General features: G+C 39.6%; 2 protein-coding genes across 5 annotated transcripts in view; one reads left to right on the forward strand and one right to left on the reverse strand.

Moving 5' to 3' along the window:
- The window catches only part of LOC138156805 (uncharacterized), a 53,018-nt gene extending 44,132 nt beyond the window's left edge, over window positions 1-8,886 (reverse strand). The window contains exon 1 of the mRNA XM_069082251.1: window positions 8,457-8,886. Coding sequence (XP_068938352.1) covers window positions 8,457-8,748 — 292 coding nt within the window. The 5' untranslated portion in view covers window positions 8,749-8,886. The remainder of the gene's footprint in view (window positions 1-8,456) is intronic.
- Window positions 8,814-19,725, forward strand: part of SRP54 (signal recognition particle 54) — a 139,174-nt gene continuing 128,262 nt past the window's right edge. Inside the window, exons 1-2 of one of the 4 annotated variants that reach the window (XM_069082247.1) lie at window positions 8,814-8,951; window positions 9,235-9,295. The gene's annotated coding sequence lies outside the window, so the exon portion shown is untranslated. Of the gene's footprint in view, window positions 8,952-9,006; window positions 9,296-19,725 lie in introns of those variants that run through there. The other 3 variants (XM_069082248.1, XM_069082249.1, XM_069082246.1) reach the window with 3 other exon arrangements.

Genomic DNA, 19,725 nt, shown 5'->3' on the forward strand with positions numbered 1-19,725 from the left:
AGCTTAAAGTACAACCACAAGACAGAACTGCTAAATAATTGAGAACTTCCTATCAATCCAGATACATTCTTTCTGGATCTAAGGGTGAGGAACAACTTGGCATATCCAAGTAAAAATCTGAATGCTTTACTGAAGATATCTGAGAAAAGATACACCTGGATTAAGTCTCATCAGTCAGTTATACTGGCTTCCAGCATTCCAAATATAGCAGAGCAGATAGCAGCCTCATTCAACCATTCAGGATAACAGTGAGGGCTGAACAACTCACTTCCCTTTTATTGCCTAACTCTACTAATTGCATAGAGAAAGAGGTGTCCAGAACATTTATCTCAGTGGTCACTGGTTAATCTGCATGAGGTCTATAACTCAGTCTGCATACTTCCAGTGCCCACTTATATTAGTTCAACATCTGGTATATGAAACATCTCTAGGACAATAAGATGGGCTCCTCCCCCTCTTTGTTTTGGATAACCAAATGGAGATAAATACATACATACCTATGTAAAAAGTTTTCCTATTGCCAATTAATAGAATCTGAGTTCTAGTTAAGAGAAGCAAAATAACCCAAACAAGAATGAGCATCAACAAATCTACATTATTTTTCTCTTCAATACAGCATTTAAGCTTTAAGATAGGCAGGCTACAAATGCCATCAAATTATCCACTCTAATTTAAATATTCCCTAACTCATTAAAGATTTTCAAAGACTAAATAATAATGTAAATAGTTGGCACAAATTCTATAAAGAGGCAGTCTCACATTATGATCCTGGAGTTGTGAAGAGTTATGTTCAAATTCCACTTAAGATATTTAGTACCTGTGTGTTACTGGGCAGGACATTCAATCTCTCAGCCTGATTTCTCATGGGTAATATAGGGAAAATAATATCTATACCTCATAGGGTTGTTGTGAAGATCAAATGAGTTAATATATGTAAGGTTTTGCAAATCTTGAGCTCTACATAAATATTAACTATTATTATTTGCTATAATAAGCTTTGTAACTATTATGTTCTGAGTAGTTCAAATTGGCATAAAATACCAAAATATTCTGTTTGGAGAGCCAAATTTGGTCAGTAAAAATAATAGTTGGCACTTGTACAGAACTTAAGTTTGAGAAGTGCTTTATATAGCATTACTTGACTTCAGCTTCATGATTAATCCTTTGAAGTAGGTACTATAGGTATAATTACCTTCTTAAGAGATGAGAAAACTAAGGTTCAGGGCTTAAGTGACCTACCCAAGACAGGATTCAAACATAGGTTGTTCTGACTCACAGCACTGCATTGCCAACAGACCATTTACATGATAGTAAGAGGCTAATGAAGCGGAGTAGCACCTACTTCAGAGGAAATAATGAAATAATTTTAAAGAAGTTGATTTAACATTTGTTGGGGATAAATGGAACCTGATTCAATTGTATTGGGTCAGTTATTACTTATCTATGCTACCTACAGAAGGAAAAGAAGGGGATTTTGAAATATTTTCATGAAACCTGCTCCTACCCCCTTGTCATCACATTCCTAACATATATACTTCCTTGGGATTTATACCCTCCTTCTACTAGCCTGGACATTAAATCTTCCCCAGAGGCCCATACCCTCCTTGTTGGAGATCACTCATTTAGAGCTCAAAGGGACCTTAAAAGGCCAGTGAGTCCAAGTCCTCATTTTACAGATAAGGAAACTGAGGCACAGAATGGCTAAATTAAGGACTTGCCTAGGGGATCATACAACTACTATACCATAACGGAGTTACAATGCAATCCTGGAAAGCACAACCACTGCTTACAGAACACTGTCTTTCAGGGTGGCTAGGTGGTGCAGTGAATAGAGCACCGGCCCTGGAGTCAGGAGGACCTGAATTCAAATCTGGCCTCAGACACTCAACACTTACTAGTCATGTGACCTTGGGCAAGTCATCACTTAACCCCAACTGACCCTATGAAAAGCAAAAAAAAAAGGAAGGCTGTCTTTTAAGGTGGCCTCTCTTTCATTCCCAACTTCTAATGAAAGCCATTCTGGGTTTCTGTACCCCATCCTTCTCTCCATTTCCCCATTTTCACCAAAGGAACATATTTTAATGACATTTAAAATTTGGGGGGTGGGGAGGGGGGGTTAAGGTTAGCTTTTCTTTCGTCCCTACCTGTTTCTTCTCTTCACTGCTCCTACTCTACTGTGCCCTCCTCCACTCCAAGTTTGAGAGTCTGAGGACATAGAACTTCCTGTAGCGAGATTTAGCTGTGACATGAAGGAAGCCGAGGAAGCCAGTAAATGGAGATGAGAAAGAACGTTATAGGCTTAAGGACAACCAGTAAAAATCACCGAGTAAGGAGATGGAATGTCTTGTTTGAGAAACAGGAAAGAGTATGGGGAGGAGGAGAGTTGGACAAGCAGGGAATAAAGTATAACACTGATGGAGGTATAAGGTTATGAAGAGCTTTGAATGACCAGAGGACTTTATATTTGATCCTGGGGGTGACAGAGAGGTACTAGAGTCTGAGTAATAGGGTGACTGTCAGACCATTTTAGATCACTGAGTGCTGAGTGGAAGAGAGAGATTGTGGCAGGCAGATGAACCGGCAGCCTATTGCAACATTCCAGACATGAGGTGATAAGAGTTGTCAGCAGGGCGGTAGCAGCGTCAGAGGAAAGAATGTGAGAGATGTTACAGAAGAGGTGGCGGAGAATGAGGAGATGAGGACAATGCTTGTGAACCTTGGTGACTGGCAAGATAGCGGTGCCTCCAATACTAACAGGGAAATTTGGAAGGGGGAAGGATTTGGAAGAAAGTTCATATATGTGAACTTCTATATATGTGCAATGAATATACTATTAATTTAGAATTCTCAAGAATTGCCTTTTCCAGCTTGTAAGAGCTCACTCTGCAGCTTGCAATGACCAAACTCTTCAGTATCTTTGCCAAATGGGGTCACAAAAGGTTGGACATAATTGAAATGACAAGTTATTTATATTCTGTTGTTATTTATTTCTGTTTTGAGAGGTATGATTTCTGACCTAATTTCTATTCTAAAATTTTTTCATTAAGTATGAAGACTGAAGATACTAGATTTAGCAGTTAAAGGATTGCTCGTAACTTCTCAAAGAATTGTTTTAGTAGAGTGATGAGGCCAGATGATACTATGAGAAAAAAAGTACAATCTGAAAAGGCAGGATTAGAGAAACAGAAGGAATATCATATAATAAAATGGGGTTTGGGCACCCCAATCCTTTAAGTATCATTGTTATGTTTCATTTTTCTTCCCACAAAGGAATAAAAATAAGGGGATTTCTTCCATGAAAAGACATGTTCCTGGGCTTTTTACCTACTTTCTTTGGTTTCTGCTGTCCTGCAAACTACACAAGAACATAGGATTATCTTACTTAAAATTTTACCTTCTCAGTTGTTGGTAAGTGATTTGCAGATCAGACACTTAGTAAATGAAGTCTGTCTTTACATTTATACCTGTAAAATGTCATCTTACTAGAATCAGCTCAGTGCTCCTGACTGGAAAGATCTTTTAGGAGTCTTGACTTTGATATCCAATGTTATAGTTAACCCACCCGGTTTGGTGTCTTCTGCATATACTATCTATGCTTTTTACCCAGAACATTTATAAAAATGTTAAACAGCATAAGACTATAAACAGATCCATAGGGTACTCTCCTGGAAACCTCCTGCAATATTAATATAGAACCACTAATAATAACAGCAGCTAATAAAATAGCTAGCATTTAAATAGTGTTTTAAGGTTTATAATATTTTCTCATAATTTTCATAAGCACCCTGGGAGGCATATTTTATTATCTCCATTTTAGAGATAAGGAAACTGAGACTAAGAGAACTGAAGGAACTTGTCCAGGGTCTCCCTAACTCCAAGTACAGCTCTCTATCCACAACACTGCCTGCTGCCTCTATTAACAACTTCATTCTTAAAGTCTGGCCAACCAACAATTGTCATCCTGAATACACTGCTCTATGCACAAAACCAGGATGAGACACTTTTACCATTTATTCTGCTAAAATCTAAGCAAACTCTAAGTATCTCTGTGGTAAACTTGTTCAATATACATTATCTTTGGTAAACTTGTTCAAAAAGCAAATGAGGTTAATTTGGAATGACTAGAGCATGACAAATCCATGGGGCCTAGGGGCAGGAGTTCCATGTCCACCTTGCTCCCCACTCCTACTCCCCCATCTTCTTCAGTCAGAGGTGAGACTAAGGAGGTGGGTTTTTCTGAGCTGATTTGAAATTGTAGGAAGGATAGTTTCTTAAGACTATGGTGAAGACCAGGTGAGTAGCCAGGTAGAAAATGATGGAACAACCGTTTCCGTTTCTTGACAATTTCTAACCACTGCTTTAATGATCTATTCCAGAACTAGGCAACGGGACTTCATATAGAGCGAAGTTAGCAAGACCAGGTGCATAATTTATATGTAAGGTAGGGTGCTGACTGAATCGGTCACCATATTGCAATTTGTATAGTGGTAACAAATGTGGAAAGGAGAAAACTATTAGACTTGAGAAGTTTGATCAAAGTAGAGCACTTCTCCACCAGAAGACCTATTTTGATTAAGTATATTTTCCATCTCCTGATTAAGAGGTTATAGATCTTTGGCACCAGTCTACAAAAAGAGATACATTTTTGGTCATGATCACTTTATGGATTCATTTTGCTTGACTGTCCTTATTTGTTACAAGGGATTCTTCTTCACCATCTAGTTTTTAATTGGGGGAGGGAAGAGAAGAGAGTTGGGGTAGAGGCAAGGGTAGGTAGAGGTGGTGGTGCCCAAAAAAAAACAATGAAACACTTTTTCAAATGCACAAGGGAGAGTAGAAAGAGGTTCAAAAGAAGCACAAACATGCAAGATAATTTTTGAAATAACTGGTTTCATTTACCACCTAATATTTTTTAAAGGCAAGCAATAGTGAATGGAGTTATGTCTTTGAAAGAGAGGTTTAAAAAGGAAATATCTATCTTTTTGCATTCTACTCTGAATATGAAAAAATCTTCATGAAGTTTGTTGTGTTTAAGTTTAGAGTAAAAAAAAGAAAATAGTACAACAGAGTAAGGGCAGCAGGTGGTAGGGGGGAAAAGGTGAAAGAAGCCCTTAGGCCCAACCCTTGCCCCAGGGCAAGGCCAAGAAGAGGCATCCATTCATTAGGTCAACAGAAAACAGAACCTAGCTTCCTGGCTTCAGGATTTCTATTCTTTTCCTCCCATCTGTAGACAGCCAATTCTTACAGACAGATTTTTTTTTTAAGCATATACAAAATCTAACCATACAGTAACAAAATTGTCCTGCTCTGGACGACTGCTTTCTTAGCTAGCCATCTGTGGATCCTACCAATCATAACTTTCCTATTTTTCAAAACTTGTAGGCAGTTTTCTTGTACTGTTTCCCTCAGTATGATCTGAGTTTGGACTTCTAAATTTATCATGTTTTTCTCTGAGAGCTGTAATTCTTAATTACAAGAGCCTTCCTGAGCTCCCTTTCCATTATTTGTGCATTATGTCTCCTCTTTTCCAGGCTAAACATTTATAATTCAATCATTTCATTTCAAATCCAATCCCTTCATTTCACAGCTAAGTGAACTGAAGGCCAGGAAGATTAAGTGACTTGCCTAAGACCATAGGCTGGGGTTGGAATTTGAATCCAGGTACAATTTCTACCTAGTGGCCTTATTTTCATTTTTCAGATTAACAAAGTGAGGGTCAGACAAGCCAAATGAGTTACCCAACTTTCCAACTAATAAGAGCTAGGATCTGAGTTCTTCTCTTTCCTGATTCCAAGCCCATCACCCTTTCTACTATACCCCATATACATAGATTAATCACAGATAAAGAAGGCCACTCTCATCCATTAATGTAACATGAATTCACTCCTCCCTACCCCCAGTATCTCTGCGTTTACCCCTAAGCAGGAAGCTTAAGTTAAACCTTATAGCTTACTGACTTTACAACTTTATATAGCTACAATGCTTACCAGGGTTGGGGAACCTTTCGGCCTCGAGGTCACATTCGGCCTTCTAGATCCTTGTGTGCCACCTTCTGATTGAGTCCAAGTTTAACAGAACAAATCCTTTTATTAAGGGAAATTTGTTCGGTGAAGTTTGGGTGGTCAAAAAATGTAATTTAAAGACCTAGAGGGCCACATGGGGTCTCAAGCAGCAGGTTCCCCACTCCTGAACTACAAGTGACAACTTGCACACAAAAGGCTACTCTAAATTGGGGGAGAAGGGATGGGAGGAGTGATTTAAAAAAAAAAAAACTTTAAAAAGGTTACCATGACTTAATTTTTTGACACAATGGTGATTTCATCAATACAGGGACCTGCCCTCTAGAGTAACAGGAAAGACTGGGGAGTGAGGGGAATGGGAAGGAAGTGAGGATTCAGGGAGAAAGATAATGAGTCTTGGACATACTGAGTTTAAGATGTCTATTGGATATCCAGTTCAAGATGTCTGAAAGACAGTTGGAGATGCAAAATTGGAAGCCAGCAGAGACTGAAGGATGAAAGGTATATTTGAGAATCATCAGCAGAAAGGTAGAGCTGATGAGTCCACAAAGTACTATAGAGGGAGAAAAGGACCCAGGATAGAAGCTGGAGGGGCATCTATGGTTAGAAGGCAAGATCCTGAAGAGAATCCAGCAAAGGAGACAAAGAAGCAGTCAGATAGGTAGGAGTAGGAGAGAATGTTGTTCTAAAAACCTAGGAGAGAGTGATCAAAGGCTGTAGAGAGGTCAAGGAGAATGAAGATTGAGAAAAGGCTTCTGGATCCAGCAACATTAGTAATTTTGTAAAAAAAACATTTCTAGTGGCCTGATTCTAAGGGGTTGAGAAGAGAAAGTAGAGACACCTATTGTAGACAGCCTTTTCAAGAAGTTTAGCTACAAAGGGCAGAAGAGATATAGAACAATAGCAGGAACAGAATGATCAAATAAGGGGTTTTTGAAATGGGGAAGGCATGGGCAGTAAGAAATGAGCCACTAAACTGGTACAGTGTGAAAATAAGTGAGAGTGGGGATGACAAAAAAGACAATCTGTTGGAGATGGGATGGAATAGGATCATTTGAACAAGTAGAAGGGTTAGCCTTGATAAAGAGTAAAGCCACTTCCACCTTCCCAGATTGAAATCCTGGAGTCCTCTTTGATTTATCCCACTTTCTATACACTTACCACCCCTTCCCCCTCCAATCAATCAATAAAACTTTCATACTGAGGCTGGATAATTGATTGGTAAGCACCTGGTCTTGATCACTTTTTTAAAGGAGCCCCTGCCATGTGATTCACTAAACCCTCTGTTCCACTCACTCATCATATTGCCCAGTCCCCAGCCTTACTAGCTTGTGATTCCAGGCAAGTCATTAAATCTCAAGTTTCTCATCTGTAAAATGGGGGCAAAAAAGAATATACTCTGCAGGTTTTTCATAAGAATAAATTGAAATAGGGGAGGCCAGGTAGCACAGGAAGTAAGAGCACAGGCTCCAGTGTCGGGATGACCTGGGGATCGAATCCCAGGCTCAGACACTTAGCACACCCAGAAACACCTGGCCGTGTAACCTTGAGCAAGTTGCTTAACCCCAATTGCTTTAAAAAAAAAAGAATAAATTGAAATAACATACATAAATAGGTTCCAACCAATTTTTCCAGTCCTATTTCGGAAAACTTTGTCACACAAATTAAAGATTTATCCTGTCCTATCTTCCACGTTGGACTACTTATCATTACTTTTTTGGACCTGCCAGGAACTTTTCTGCCTAAATGTTTGGCACACAATCTCCCAGTTAGAGAAAGGTGTCCTTCTTACCAGCAAGTTATGGTTCAACTTTGGGCCTCACTTTTATATGAATCTTTTCTTAAGCTCTATTGGTAAAAGTAATCTCTCCTATTTCACCTTTGATTTTTTTCCTCCTCCAACCTTCTCCTAACACTTTAACTGCTCTTTCCCGTGATCCTTCTGTTCCTGCTATTGTTCCATGCTCTTCTTCACTTTTTCATGCTCTGCTCTACTCACTCTCCATGTTGCTCCACCACCCTCCCCAGTCTGCAGCACATCCTCTCCTCTGCACTTATTTCATGTTCCTTTTCTTCACGCTGATAGTACACTTTTTTTGCACAAAGTATTAAGGTATCGTATTAAGGGTTTGCAGAACCGAATGCAGACAAAAAGAAAATGGGGCCACAAGGAGCTCAAAGAGCTCATCCAAGGTAACTGGGAAAGCTATAAACCGAATCCGGAGTATTTTTCCAGAGCTTGGGCTCAGGCTCCAGCTATGAGCCGGCCACGGCCAGCACAGTCCACCTCCCAGCGCCGAGGAGGAGGAGGAGGAGGAGGAGGAGGAGGAGGAGGCGTGCCCGGGGTGCACCGCCAGGGTGCACTTAATCGGGCGAGCCTCAAGCAGCAAAATGGTAACAGGCCCCGGCCCTAATCGCTCAAGTGCGTCCTCTTACGCGTGGTTCGCATCCAGTCTAGAAGCGCAGGAAGGTCCCCAGGAGACACGGCTCCGAGAAGCTGCAACACTGAACGCTGAGCAGAGGCCAGATCCATCTCACGAGCCTGCCGGGCTGCAGAAATCAGAGGAAGCAGAGTCGGCGGCGAGAGCCCGCGAGGCGAAGAGACTGAGCGGAAGAGGCGGGACCTGGAGAGGCTCGCCCCGCCCCCCCCGCCGCCGGAACCCCGCCCCGTGGTCTGTAAACTAGGCTTCCGAGGCTCCAGAGTCTCCGCCCCGGAGACCTCAGTCATCAGGGGTGCCAACGTGTTAGCTCCAGGACGGGTCTTAACCCCGTCCTTTCTATGTTTCTTTTTTTCTTTCAAGAGGCTTCGGGGTTTTGCTCATTCGGCACCTTCTGGGATCCGGTGAACTCCTAGCCGGCCTGCCATTTACACAGAAAAAGTCCGCCATCATCTTTAAAAGCCGGAAAACGATCCAGATCCCTCCACGGAAGGTAAACATCCCAGCTCTCTTCCACGACTTGCCTCTAAATAGGGGAAAAAGGGAGAAGTAGCGTTGCCCCGGCAGCGGAAGTAAACCCTCTACCGGAAGGGGGTGGTGTTACGGGGAGTGATGACGTTTCTTCGTTAGCCGGAAGGTTCCTTGGTGGTTGTTGGGGTTCCAGCTGGTCCAGCCTGCGCGGGTTCTAGGCGAAGGGGCGGAGGGTCTCGTTCCTAGATTCGCTGTCCGAAAGTAGGGCGCTCATTGTTCCGATTCTGCTCGTTCCTCTCTCCGAGTGTCTCTTCCCGGGCCGAGCGGGCGACTTCGAAGGCTGTGGCGTACCCTCTGCCGGTCCAGGTCAGTGTCCGTTCTCCTCGTTCCTCTGTCCGCTGAAGGGAGGCCTGGGGAAATGAAGAGTGCCCAACCTCCACTAACCTGGGCTTGAATTAGAGACGCCAGGGAGCATGGAAGTATTGAAGCTGGAACTTAGCATCAGTCTGTCATGCATCCAACAAGCATTTACTAAGCATCCACTACATGTATCAGCTGCTGGGCTGAGCATTGGCAATAGAAAGATACAAACTGAAACAGTTCCTGCCCTTAAGGAGTTCCAGAGGGTGAGGGAAGGAGTGTAACCAATGTTTGTTGAAAATTGTATGTACACACATATATATATGTATGTACATATACACATGTGTATTTCTGTATATCTTGTAACTCTCAGGAGAAAGACTTCTAATATAGAGTGGCAAGGATTGTCAAAGGAATGGGATTGCCATGGATATGAGGAAAGGGAGATTGTTAAGGGAGTGTTGGTCTAGGCAGCTAATGACCTGGAATCACAGGGATTCTGGGTGTAGAGCACTAGGTTGTCGTTTTCTTCACAGAAACAAGACCTACCTTCACATCTCATCTAAGCCATACACTTTGGCTGTCTCACCTTCTGCTTACCAGTATGCTTTCCTCTCAGCTCCCCAGAAGACTCCCTTTCCTGGTTATGTTTTCTTTTTCTGTATTATGTTCTCATGTTAGAATATAAGCTCCTTCAAATCAAAGCCTGTCTGTCCATTTTTTAAGTCTTTGTATTCCTAGTGCTTGGCACATAGTAAATGCTTAATAAATTCTTTCATTCATTCACAATAACTCAAAGGAGATTAATAATCATTCAGATATTCAAAAAGCATTTATTGACCCTGAGGGTACAAGGACCAAAAAAAGGTCCTCCTTCCCTTATAAGTTGCTTACATTTAATAGGTAGAAATGACCTGTACTTTGGGAAGGTTCAGAAACACTAACTACTGGGGCGGCCAGGTAGCACAGCGAGTAAGAGTACCGGCTCCAGTGTTGAGAAGACCTGGAGATCGAGTCCCGGGCTCAGACACTTAGCAACCACCCAGAAACACCTGGCCGTGTAACCTTGAGCAAGTTACTTAACCCTGATTGCTTAATTAAAAAAAAAAGAAAAGAAACACTAACTACTGTGAGAAAAGCCTCTTGTGGGAGCCTTGAAGGAATAAACATTTCAGCAAAATTAACCACATAATCTGACATATGGAGGACCCATAGTTTACTACCTCTGCAAAGCTTGGATATTATCATTTCACATCATTCAGTTTTGATTGTTATTGCAATCTTAGTTTATAATAGTTTCTTGGTCTGTCTGCTTCAGTTTACATCAATCTTTTCATGCCTTTTTATTTTATAGTCATCATTTCTTATAGCATAGTAATATTCCATTGCATTGCTATACCAGAGTTTGCTTAGCCATTTCTCATTTGATGGGGAACTTTGTTTCTAATTCTTTCATACTACAGAAACTGCAGCTGTCCTTTGGTGTATAAGATCTTTCTTTTTTGTTGTTGACCTCCTTGAGTATAGTGGTAGCTGGGTCAAAAGGTATGGCACTGTAGTCATTGTCTTCACATAATTCCATATTACTTTACAGTAATTATATTAATTCATAATTCCACCAAAAGTGTATTACTGTGCCCATCTTTCCACAGTCCCTCCAACACTTACTTTCCACATTTTGTCATCCTTGACAATTTGGATGTGAGGTGAAACCTCAGAGTTATTTTGATTTGCATTTGTCTTAGTAGTTATTTTGAGCAGTTTTATATATGGTCATTAATAGTTTGCTTTTTATTTGAGAACTGTTCATTCATACCCTTTGTACAGTTATCCAATAGTTTTTATTGATTTTAGATTCCTAAATATCCTGAATATCTGATCTTTACCAAAAATGATTGATGCAAAGATTTTTTCCCCAGTCAGCCACTTAATTTCTTAGCCTATGTTCACTTTGTTTTTTCAGAAGCTTTAAAATTTTATACATTTGAAATTAGCCATTTCCTCCTTTGTGATTGCTCTTGTTCCTTGTTTAGTTAAGAGTTCACCCTCCGGCTATAACTGGCAAAGGCACATTATCTGTTTTTCTTTCTCATTTTTTTTCTGTAGTGACCTTTTATATTCAGATCATATATCCATTTTAGGATGATTATAGTACATTGTATGTAAGATGTTTACACCTAATTTCTGTTGAATTGCTTTCTCATTTTTTCAGCAATATTTGTCAGAAAGGAAAGTCTTATGAAGTATGTAAAATAGCATGCAGGCAACTTTATAATTTAAGGGCCACAGAAGAGTCTTGAATATGTCCTGGTATAGTGAGACTCCTATTTTAAGAACATCAATTTTGACAAACTTAGAGGATAGATTAGAGGGGAGGGTAGCTTGAATCAAGGGCTGTTGCCATAGTCTGACTAAGAGGTGATAAACGCCTGAATTAGGGTGGTAATATGTGGCTGGAGAAGAGACACGTAATCCTCAGAATTCTTCAAAACTGAACTCAAGCTCCATTGTTTTATTTCCCCAACAGGTAGTGACATTCTCCTCTAAAATTGACCTGTTCAATATATGTACCTATGTAAATACCCCCTTTTAAAAATTTTCATTCCTGTTTTTTGTCAGTATTTTTTTTGTTACTGAAACTTAAATGCACAAAAAGAAACACAAACTTAAATATTGAAACTCAAATATAAAACAAGAAAAGAAAAAAAGCATGTCATGTGCACAGCACAATGTAAGAGGATTAAATTTCCATTTCAAGAAAGCCTATGTAATAAATACTATGTGTTGTGTTGAAAACTGTCCATCTTTCCTTTGCTTCTTTGTAAGTTTTCTTTTGTTCTCTGCTGTGCACTTTTTACTTTCTTCTTTCTCCTTCCCTCCTCCTCTTCTCCCCCAAGGTTACACTTAATCGAGGATATATTTATATATGGATTAAAGCATATATATACACATATACCAATACATACATACATACATAGACACACATATATTTTCCCTAGCAAATTCTATTTATGATCTGTTTTCCTATTTGTGCATGCCTCTTATTTCCTATCCCTCCTAACATGTCTACTTTACTTCTGCCCCACTTCCTTGCCCCCCATTACTTAACCTACTCCCCCCCATCCCTCCCTTATCCTCCCTTTCCCATAAATCTAAATATTCTTATATACCTTCCCTTGACCTATTCCCTCACCCTCTCTTCTAGAGATTCTTCCCATATTCTCTCCCCTCTCCCTGTCTCCTTGGATTTTTATTTCTTTCTAAGTTGAGAAGCCTTTTATACTCTTCTAGATATATATGTATTGTTCCCTCTTGAATCCATTCCCAATAAAAGTAGGTTTCGAGAAATAATAGCCCTCTTCTCCCATCTAATTCCTCTGTGTTGGTTCTTCTTCTTTCACCTCATTTGTATAAGATAATTATTGTTTTTATCTGTTCCTAGAGTCCCAGGGGTGGGGAACCTGCAGCCTCAAGGCCACATGTTGACCCTCTAGGTCCTCAGGTTCCGCCCTTTGACTGAATCCAAATTTCACAAAACAAATCCCCTTAAAAAAAGTATTTATTCTGTATAACTTGAACTCAGTCAAAAAGGCTGCACCTAAACACCTAGAAGGCCACAAGTTTCCTATCCCTGTCCTAGATGTTTTTACTTTTTTAAATCATATCATACACAGTTCTCCCCTAATCTTTCTTATGAATGAAACTACCTGGTTAACTAATAACAATTTTAGACATATGTTTTACATTTTGCATACATAAAAGGTAAGTAATCTGTCCTTATTGAGTCCCTTATAATTAGTCTTTGGTATGTACTTTATATTTCTATTGGCTCTCTTATGTCAAATTTTCTGTTAAGTTCAGGTTTGTTTTCTTTTTTTTTTTTTTTTAACAAAATCCTGAAAGTCTGACATTTCATTAAATGTTCATTTTTTTTTCATTCATGATCATGCTTATCTTTGCTGGGTATGATATTTTTGGCCAGAACCCCAGTTCTTTTGTTCTTTGACATATAGTGTTCCAAGACCTGCAGTCTTTTAGTGTCTCTGCTTCCAGGTCTTGTGTGATTTTAATTGTGGCACTGACATATTTAAATTGGTTTTTTTCTTGCTGCTTGTAATATTTTATCCTTGAGCTGGGGGTTTTAGAACTTGACTTAAATATTCCTATGGGTTTTCCTCATAGGATCTCTTTGAGGTGGTGATTGGTGGATTTCTTCTGTTTCTACTTGCCCCTCTTGTTCTGATGCTTCAGGACAATTTTCTTTAATTCTTCTATTATTGTGTCAATGTTCTTTTTTTATCATAATTTTCAAGTAGTCCAATTATTCTTATGTTTTCTTTATCTGCTCTCTAGCTCAGTTGTTTTTCTTATGAGATGTTCTGCATTCTCTTCTATTTTTTCACTCTTTATATTTTGTTTTATTATTTCTTGATTTCTCATAACTTTGCTGGCTTCCCCTTCCCAATTCTGATTTTGAAGGAGTTATTTTCTTCCTTAAGATTCTGGATCTAATTGGTTGACTTTCTTTTCACAATCTTCTTGTTTTTCTTGGATTGTTGTTTTTTTTTTTAAGTTTTTCCTGAATCTCATTTGATTTTCAAAATGTTTAAAGTTCTTCTATGAATTCTTTTTGGGTAGGTGACCATTTGATGTTATTCTTTGGGGTAGAAGAGGGTTTCTTTGCTTCAGTATCCTCCTCTGAAGACAAACCCCAGTCTTCTCTATTCGCATAGTAACTCTCTATGGTTGAATTCTTTCTCCTTTTCCTTTAAGTTAAAAAAAATTTGTAATAGCTTAGTTTTTGTAACCACCCCTTTGCTTGGGGCATGGGGGTGAGTAGTGCCTCTGGCCTCAGATCCCCCTTTAGTTCTCCCCTCTGGAACCTAAACTGAGACCTCCAGGTTCCTTTAAGTGCCCACAGCCAGCAGTGTCTCCACTGAGTGCAGATGCACTAAATTAAGGAAACAGCACACACCTTCTCAGCCCCCTCCACCCTTCACCACCTCCATGTCTCTGCAGCACAGCTAGGTAGGTCTAGGTCTAAGGTTGTCAAGCAGAGGTTCACTTGATCTTCCCAAGCTCAGAAATCCAACTCCTCTCACTGTCCCCAGGGTAAAAGTTCCTGAAGCTGACTCCTGTTTAAGGGAATCTAGGACCTAGCCTGGAGATGTTTACTCTTCACAGGGACCAAACCTCATCCTGGGATTCTTCTTCAGATCTCTGATTGTCCCAAGAGGACCCCCATTCTTCCCCTCCTCTTATTTATTTTTAGCGCTCTATACTCATCCTGAGGCATTATTTCATCTCTTTTTGGGGGGAGAATCTTGAAAGCTTAGAATTTTCTGACCTATTCTGCCATCTTCCCAGAATCCATATCACCTTTCTTGATATAAGCAAAGCTCCTTGAAGGGAGAGATAATTTCTTTTTTTTTAATTTGTCCTTTTATCCTCCAGGTACTAAAACAGTATCTGGCATACAATAGATTCTTAATAAATTGGTTGATTTGGAGAATTGACAAGACTTGGCAATTGGTTGGAGGGAGTAAGAGTAAAGAGTTGAAAAATTGTAAACCTGAGTGTCTGGAAGGATGGTTGTGCCCTTAACAAAAATGGGGAAGTTAGGAGGAGGGGTAGGTATGTGAAAAAAGATAATAAGTTCTATTTTGGATATATTGAATTTGAGAAGTTGAAGCTATTCCAGAAGGCCTTTGGTGAAGGGAGGCTCAAGCTCAAGACCCTAGTGAGATGATGGCTGGCTATATAAATTTGGAAATCATTTGCATTCAGGTAGTAGTTAAACTCATGGAAACTAATGAGCTCACTGACTATAGAATATAAAGAATATAGAGAAGAGGGCCTGTGATAGAGCCCTGGGTTAAACCCAGACTTGAGAACTAGAAAGTAAATATTGATTTTACAAAAGAGGCAGAAACAAGAGTGGTCACATAGGTAGGAGGAAAAGGAGAAGAGCACAATGTAATGAAAATCCAGGGAAAACATTTATTAGGCACCGAGCTAAGTTCTGGGCATATGAAAGTAAGACAGCCCCTACCCGCAAGGTTTCTAACATTCCAACCAGGGAAGACAACACATAAAGAGGATCTGGATAGAAGAAGGGAAAGGGAAACCCACACTAGGAATTCTAAGCTTCATATAGAAGGTGGTGTTTCAGCTGTATATTAAATGAAGAGAAAGGCTCAGTGAGTTAGGGAAGGGAAGGAGGGGTGGTGCATTCTAACATGGTACCAAGATAGGAAATAGAGTATGAGGAATAGAGAGAAGACTAGATTGCAGAATTTAGGAGGGCAAGCAGTATATAGTAAGCCTGCAAAGATAACTTAGAGCAAAGTTGTGAAGGGCTTTAAAAGCTAAAAACCACTGGAGTTTACTGGAAGGAATGACACAGCTAGACCTGTGCTTAAGTAAATTCATTTTGTCGATTATGTAGAGGATGGATTGGAGGGGAGAGACACTTAGGAGACGGTTGTAATAATCTAAGCAAGACACAAAGGCAAGAATTTAAATTCACCAATTTGTGAATAGAGAGAAGAGGTCGGATGCAAGAGTGTCATGAACATAGAAATGGTAATGAGTGTAGCCATTTTTTTCGAGGAGTTTTGACTGTATGGCAATAGGACAATAGCTTGAGGAGATGGTAAAATTTTCAATACAGAAAAATAAATATTGTCTGTATTGTGGCACATGGATTAGGCAATATATTGTGATAGAACAGGAGCCACAGATGGACAGTGAGCTAAGTCTAGAATTATAAAGGAGGAAAGGAACAGATTGGATTATACTTAGAAATTTCTGAAGCTTTTTCCAAATTGCACTTAATTGCACATAAATCTTAGATAGGTCTTTTGGGTTCATTTGATCTATTCTTAGCAACTCCTTGACTCAAATCCCTTCCCCCATTTTTCTTAAACACTAGTATCTTTCTGTTGAATTTATATGCCTGCAAGTCATGGAGCACCAGAGTCACTAAAGAATCAAAATTGCCAGTGGTATGCATTTTTAAAGTGTAATGGAGAGAAAAATGGTGACAATAAAAGGGCTGTAACATTACCAATGAAGATTTGTACACAAGAAGTGACATAAGGCTCATCATCTAAGAAATGTATGATTTAGTAAAGAAAATGAGCCATTCATATGTCACGAGCAACTGTAGCAGCAAGCACCCCAAGCGCGTCCTCAGCGTTTGCAGCTACCACAGGTTCTTGGATCTGCTTTGTTAAAGGAAAGCAACTCAAAATGGGTTAACAAGCTTACTTTAATCAGTCAGACATATATCGTTTACCTTGTTCAGGAGAAAAGGTCAGCACCCCGAACCTCAAAGTATACAGGCATAATTATCAAGACAGAAACATCAAGTAGACAGATTTCCAAACTGTCCAACCATTACATCCATACCCAGTCAACATCTGGGTTTCCACATTCTGGGTTTTTCAAAGCCGGGGGACTCTCAACAACGGCTTCCCAGAATTCAGATCAAATCACAGAACATTTCTCAAAGTGAGTCCCAAAAACAAAGCCACACATCAGGGCTTATATAGCCTTCTCCTGGCTCAGAGAATGTAACAACCTTATTGACTCACTGGCCAATCTAGAAGTATCTACTGAAAAACAAGCCTCCCCCACCCCAGGCTTCAGGTGCACATTAGCCTAGGGGCAGGGAAGATCTTTAAAATTTACATTCTTATTCCAGCAACATACAACAGATTGATATTACAGAATCTAAGAGGCCCAGGAGGAGGGCCTCTGGCATATTGGGCATATTCTTTATGAAGGATATTCAAGAGTCACGTCATATAACAAGGCATCGATGGGTTGTAGGCAGTGTCTCTGGCACACACTGAAGTATGAACATAGAGAATAGCAACAGGCAACAGATACCATGATTATATGAATATGTACTTGTTTTTTTTTCTCCATTCTTCAGTACTTTGATCCTTCTGTGCCTTAGACTTGCCAGTAACATCTTAAATTGTTTACTAGCCTTTAGAACTAGATATTGTTGATTCCTGATTTGGGAATTAGCTTCCACATTATAGCGGATTTTTTTTCATATGCTCCAAATTATGCTTGTCAACCATGGATTATCAGGTAAATGAACTGCAGAGTTAGCATGTGAGTTTCTTGTACAGTAATACATTTTTATAATGTTGGGGTTACTACTTATATCCACCTTTTAGAGGCTCATAATTATATAGACTTTTTTGGTTTTGTTTATTTAATATTTTATTTTTCCCCAGTTACACATAAAAACAATTTTTAGCATTCTTTTTTAAAACTTTTGAGTTCCAAATTGTCTCCCTTCTTCCCTACTCCCTCCCCTCACTAAGATGGTAGGCAGTTTGAGATAGGGTATTACATGTGTAGTCATGCCAGACATTTCCATAATAGTCATGTTGTAAAAGAGCACATTAAAAAAAAAAAACAAAAGCCTCAAGATAAATAAAGTAAAAAAAGTATGCCTCAAACTGTATTGACACTAGACATCAGTTCTTTCTTTTGAGAATGGATAGCATTTTTCATCATAAATTTTTCAGAGTTGTTACTTAGATCGTTGTATTACTGAAAATAACTAAGTCATTCACAGCTGATCATCTTACAATATTGCTGTTACTTTGTACACAGTACATTTCACTTTGCATTAGCTCATGTAAGTCTTTCCAAGTTTTTCTGAGAGCATCCTGCTCATCGTTTCTTATATCACAGTAGTATTCCATCATAATCAAATGCCACAGTTTGTTCAGCCATTCCTCAATTGATAGGCATCTCCTCAGTTTCCAGTTCTTTGCCAACACACAAAAAGAATGGCTATAAATTTTTGTACACATAGGTCCTTTTCCTTTCGGTTTCTTTGGGATATAGCAGAATAATGTGTGTGTGTGTTTATTTTTAAACAAAATATATTGGATTATAAAAACAACCAATTATATTGAAATACAGATATCAAAATATTAAATTCACAGCCCTCAGGATGTTGATTGCAGGGACATGTGAGGTAGCTAGGAGAGAGCAGTGACACAAAATTCGAGAGAGACCAGAATATCCAGGAGGATGCAGTATCAGAAGCTAAAAAGAGACTAAGCAAAATTGTCTGTGAAAAATCTTTTCATATTTATCAATTAGGGGATTTTTAGTTTCCATAGGATCTTAGGGCCAAATCTAGAGCTGAAAGAGTCCTCAAGTCTCTAATTTGAACACTTTTCATTGAACTCTTTCATTTTACAAATGAGGAAACTAGAGACCCAAGGTTAAATGATCCATCCAAGTTCACAGAGTAAAAATTATAACGGAATTTGAACCCAGCTTCTTTGACTCCAGAGCCAGTGCTCAGTAGATATTTTTTAAAGCATCGACAGTGTGGCAGACACTGGAGATACAGACAGAAATGGTACACTGCCCACCTTCAAGGGGCTTACACTCTACTGGACCTAAACTCTGGCAACCTTGGAGCAAATAAATTCACTTGAGTGAGATTTGGAAGCTAGGCATAAGTAGATGGTGAAGAGATTGGAAACAATGAGTTTTAAGATGGCTTTTGCTAGAAGTCTGACTGTCAGAGGGACTAGAGATATAGGAGGATAGCTTCAGGGGATGGCAGGCCTGAAATGAAGTTTTTCTTTTTAGTTGTTTTTAAGGATCCCTGTTTGTATGCAATATATAAAGAAAGATGAAAGACGGAAAATTAAGTGATGAAAGAGACAAGTTCTTAGAATAGATATTAAAGGCACAAACAGAAAGGTTGGCCTCATTGAATCTGTATGGGATGAAAAAACCCATTCAAAATTTAATCAAGTACATGGAGGTTTCTCAGAATAAAAACAGTAAATTTTTATTCTCTTCCCCAAAGGAAGAGGGCGGTCCTCTCCATAACGCCCAACATGGGGCAAAAAGAGGATTTTTAAAACCTAATACAGTAGGGTCATATTTCCCCCACTGTCCCTCATTCCCATTTGGTGTGGCTTACAGAGGCAGGGAAAGGAGACAAAGAATGGAGACTTGGTGGGGGTCAAAAGCCTCCTAAAAGGGCTTAATGCTGAGTGACAGCAGCAATTTAGGGGGAAGGGTGAAACCAACAGTCAAGCCTGCCACTAGATTCCAGGATACAGTCTGAGAAGTTTTAACATCCCATTCAAAGAGAAGGTGGGACATGTAAAAAAGTAAAGGAAAAAAGAGCAGGGGATTATGTCTAGAGGTTTTGGAGCTTAAAGAATCACCTCTTTTCTTTGTCAAGTAGGACAAGATCTTCATGGCAATACTGAGTCAATTTAGAAAGAATATGAAGAGGGTACCCACTAAGAGGATTAGGACTGGGGCAGCTAGGTGGCTGGCGCTCCCGCCCGGAGTTGGGAGGAGGACCTGAGTTCTGTTAGGCCTCAAACGCTTAACACCCACACAAAAACACTATCTGTGTAACCTTAGGG

This window comes from Petaurus breviceps, unplaced genomic scaffold (assembly GCF_028583685.1).
Source record: "Petaurus breviceps papuanus isolate PSGF00001 unplaced genomic scaffold, PetGlider_PUasm1.0 164, whole genome shotgun sequence".
Classification (NCBI taxonomy): Eukaryota; Metazoa; Chordata; class Mammalia; order Diprotodontia; family Petauridae; genus Petaurus; species Petaurus breviceps.